The sequence below is a fragment of the Condylura cristata genome, unplaced genomic scaffold (genome assembly GCF_000260355.1).
Source record: "Condylura cristata isolate star-nosed mole 26May11 unplaced genomic scaffold, ConCri1.0 scaffold00037, whole genome shotgun sequence".
NCBI classification, from domain to species: Eukaryota; Metazoa; Chordata; class Mammalia; order Eulipotyphla; family Talpidae; genus Condylura; species Condylura cristata.
This window is the reverse complement of record NW_004567138.1, coordinates 2,660,546-2,664,561: the sequence shown is the minus strand read 5'-3', so window position 1 is coordinate 2,664,561 and position 4,016 is coordinate 2,660,546. Positions and strand designations below refer to the sequence as shown.

Here is a 4,016-nt window from a genome sequence, read left to right as displayed (position 1 = left end):
GGTTAGGATTTCTAAACAAACAGTGGCATGAAATGTACCCCAGTTCTAGAAAAAAAAAATAAAGAAAAAAAAAAAAAAAAAAAAGATGAGCCTGGGAGGTTAAAATCAGAAGGATCTTAGGAAAGAAAAAACTCTGGGAGTGAGTCAGAGAATGATGTCAACTGCTCATTATGTCGAATTAAAACATGCATCTTGCCTCAATCAATAAACAAGCCTTGGCTCTGAAAAAGTTGTCCAAATGCCTCCATGTAACCCTGTGACACTTTATTCCTGCGTTCCGCAGACCTGTGACACTATGGGTGCCTGCGATGGATGGACAGGTGATGAGAGTGGACTAACCCCTGCTCTGAGCACAGAACAGCCACCTGCCGTTCTCCCTGTCGGCTTCTAATTCATTTCATGTCACTAAAACTAGACTAAAATGGCAGAGTGGAAGATCACTTTGCCTTTCCCTCGACTGCCTAATGATTGCCTCATTGCAAATCTGCTGCAATTATAAAAAAATCTTGTCCACTGTCAAAACTCTCCCCAGCCAGACTCTGCTCTCCATTGTGTTTTCTCTCCTGGGTCCACTCAGATCTGCAACCTGGTTAAGATCAGTCAACTTATTTGCATGAAGATATTACTTCCACCGGAGAACATATATCTTTAAGTTTGTTTTTTTTAAGATTTATTTATGCAGGTAGAATTGGGGTACAAGGCAGAGGTGCAGGAGCAGAGAAGACTCACCAGAGTGGGGAGCAGAACTGGCTGCTCGAGGAAGTACACTGCTGAAGGGAGCAGCGGGTGGGTCAGGAGAGGAAAGCAGGGCCATGTGGGTCACCTCCTGGGCTGGGGATCGAACTTGCACTGAAGCGGCTGCGGCTAGCTTGAGGCTGGCTGACAGCTAATGCTGCATCCTAACCCATTGAGCCACCAGGGAGGGTCATATTTTAAGTTTCTATCTGCAAAGAAAAGTTTTTACCTGCCTACAAGAAATTCTAGGCATCCATAAGGAACTTGGAGAGGGATAACTAGATGCCTCAACACCACGGAAGCAGGCAATCAAATTTTTTTTTTTTTTAAAAGGATTTTTGTTTTTTTTTTTTTTTTTTTTTTAAGATTTTATTTGTGCATACAGAACTGGGATACAGGCCAGAGATGTGGAGGGTGAGAGAATTCACCAGAGACAGAGTGGAGTGCAGAACAGGCACATCGATGAAGTACACTGCTGAGGGGAGCAGCGGGCGGGTCAGGAGAGGTCTGCCACGCCATGTGGTCACCTCCGGGGCAGGCGGGAATCGAACTCATGAGGAAGCGGCTTTAGATTCTCAGTGCTGGGCTTTAACCCGCTGCGCCACCAGGGAGGGCCCTCAGGCAATCAAATTTTTAGGGGGAAAGGATGCCCTGAAGGATCACCAGAGGATTTGCAGACTCTACCCCCACTCCAGACCAAAGCCATCAAGACATGGAAACTACAAATCCCAGCATCTCAGAAGGGAGGACGCTGGCACCTGATGGTGAAGTAAAGCAGCCAGCTTTGATATCAAGCCAGACCTGTAGGCTGTGGGGCGGTCTCGCTCCGCTTGCTCCTCTGGGCGCTTGGCTTTCGTCTGCTCTCAGCGTGCCACTGGGATTCCAGGTTGGTAGACCTGGTCGGACACATTACCAATTTATCGCCCTCTCTTTTTCCCTGAAATAATCATTTCCTCATTTCCCCTATTTCTGGAAATAGACCCTTTATTAACCTTCTGTGTATGCCAGCAGTTGAGTCTTATTATAAGTCACTTTTAAGTGCACAGGTGAGGACCCACAATCAGGCAACCCATTTCATGTCGGGGTTGCCCTGTGAAAGATAAGGGGAGGCCAGCCAGGCAATCACACTTTTAAGGGCACCAACTGAAAACGCAATGCCAGTTAACTCAGGTTTCCAGGCTCCAAGCCAGCAAACTCCCACAAAAGTAAAAACAAGAAGACATTTTTCAAGGGCACATAGTTCTTACTTCAATATGTACTTGTAGATTTCAAGGTGCCTTTGGAAGCTGGAACAACATTCATAGGTGCAACAAGCCCAAATTATGAAACCAAATGATGCATGATGTCATACTATTCCCTAGGAAGGAATAATTCAGCCTATTACATAAATTTCAAATGTTTTCCTTCTCAAGATGTTTACTGGGTGAAGAAAAACATTATTTTTTTTAAGGATTTTAGTTTTTTTTTTTTGAAGATTTATTTATTTATGCACACAGAACCAGGGTACAGGCCAGCGGTGCAGGGGCAGGGAGAGGATTCACCAGAGACAGGGTGGGGAGCAGAACAGGCAGATTGACAAAGAACACTGTTGAGGGGAGCAGCAGGCGGGTCAGGAGAGGTCTGCCACACCAGGTGGACCACCTCCCAGGCTGGGGATCAAACTCACACTGAAGCTGCTGCAGAGAGCTTGCAGTGCTATGCTTTAACCCGCTACACCACCAGGGAGGGCCCATATCCTTGTTTTAAATGCACTTTTTTCCCCTTGAAGCTTCTCTCTGTGAATTGTGAATAAATACTTAGAGACTATCCAGGACACCAAATTTTAGTCTACAAATACTCACATCTCATCTTGATCTGACCAGCCAGGTCATGCCATCCAAATTGTCTTTTTTCTTCCAAGATTTAGCCTGCTCCTTTGCACCTGAGGAGACCACCCAGTGAAGGGTGATAAGGTCTAAGCCTTCCCAAAGACCCAGTCCTGGCCAATCAGCCTGCTTGAGAAAGTGATTTGCTTCTAGACTTGGGTAAAGTGTACCCAATTCTAAATCGCCTTCAGCTGGTAGCACCAGGCGCTGCAGTTAGGGCTGGCAAAGGCAGGCCCTGAATCCTTTGCTGAGGGGGATATTTATAATGATGTGGAGTGGGCAGGAGCAAGCAGCAGGCTGGGCCAGGACCTCCAGACTCAACCCAGCTTGCTATCTTCCTCTCCAGCTCCCAGCAGGCTAGACAAAGCCAAGGTCAACAGCACCAGAGACTCTGCTTTCTGGACAACTAGTTTATCCTTCAGAATTTGACCTTCGTCCTGGCTGGCCCCAGCTTCCTGCGCCCTCCCCCAGGGCCATTCCAGTCCAGTCTCCACCTGTTTCCCCAGGCTTAAACTTCATTAAGGAGAACCAGCAAAACTGCTCCAGGCAACCACTTCCTTTTTCCAACCCCCACCCCCATCCTTACACCTGCACCCAGATTCTTTCAGCTTCTCCAGGACCCAGCTGGCCTGGAGGCTGTCATTAAGCGGGTGTTCAGAGCCTGCGTCTCCAGCCTGTCCTCTCAACAAGGCCATTCACTGAAGGCGGAAAGTAAACCCAGAGCTTTTGTCCTGGAGCTTCAGACGTTTTATAGAAATTCTGCTGCTGAACCCGAACACGAATGCAGCACAGACCTCCGCACTGAGAGACACTGCCAAACAACCAGGAGCTTTACTTGATTTTCCTCCCCCTTCCTAACCAGCTCCACCGCGCTTCCCGGGTACTAGGCACCTCCCCTCTCCCCTCCCCATTCTTTCTAATCAGCTGGCCACTGGCGCTTCGCCCCTCGGAGATCCAGTTCGAATGTCTACTTCCCTCCTGCCCACCCAGCCGGATATGTCTCCAATTTGAGGCCCGAAACGGGCCCCTTGAAGACACCTCCGGTCCTGGCAGGGAACCAGCTGGCGCTCCCTTGCTCAGGAGGCGTGCAGGGGGGGGAGAAAAGCGGGTCAGCGCCCCTTACCCTCCATCACCCGTAGGAACGGGCTAGGTTAAGGCGTCCCTCCGCCTTCCAGCCCCTGCCCGGCGCCGCGGGAGAAAAGGACCCCAACCCCGGCGCCTTTTCCAAGGGGCTCACCTCGGATCGGCTCTTGAGGCTGCTTCGCTTGGGTCGGAGTAGGACATCCTTGAAGTCCAGCTTGAGGTCCGCATCGATGCGGGGCATGGTGCGGAGGGTCGCGCTCGGCCGTAGCGGCGGGCGCCAGCAGCTCCTCCCTGCAGCGCCGACGCTGGGCGGGCACCGGGAGGCCGCCGGGG

At 50.2% G+C, this 4,016-nt stretch overlaps 1 protein-coding gene across 1 annotated transcript in view; it reads right to left on the bottom strand.

Annotated features, from left to right (window-relative positions):
* The window catches only part of GMPR (guanosine monophosphate reductase), a 49,165-nt gene extending 45,173 nt beyond the window's left edge, over nucleotides 1-3,992 (bottom strand). The window contains exon 1 of the mRNA XM_004693302.2: nucleotides 3,838-3,992. Within this exon, the coding sequence (XP_004693359.1) occupies nucleotides 3,838-3,924 (87 nt within the window). The 5' untranslated portion in view covers nucleotides 3,925-3,992. The remainder of the gene's footprint in view (nucleotides 1-3,837) is intronic.
* Between the last annotated feature and the right edge of the window lie 24 nt (nucleotides 3,993-4,016).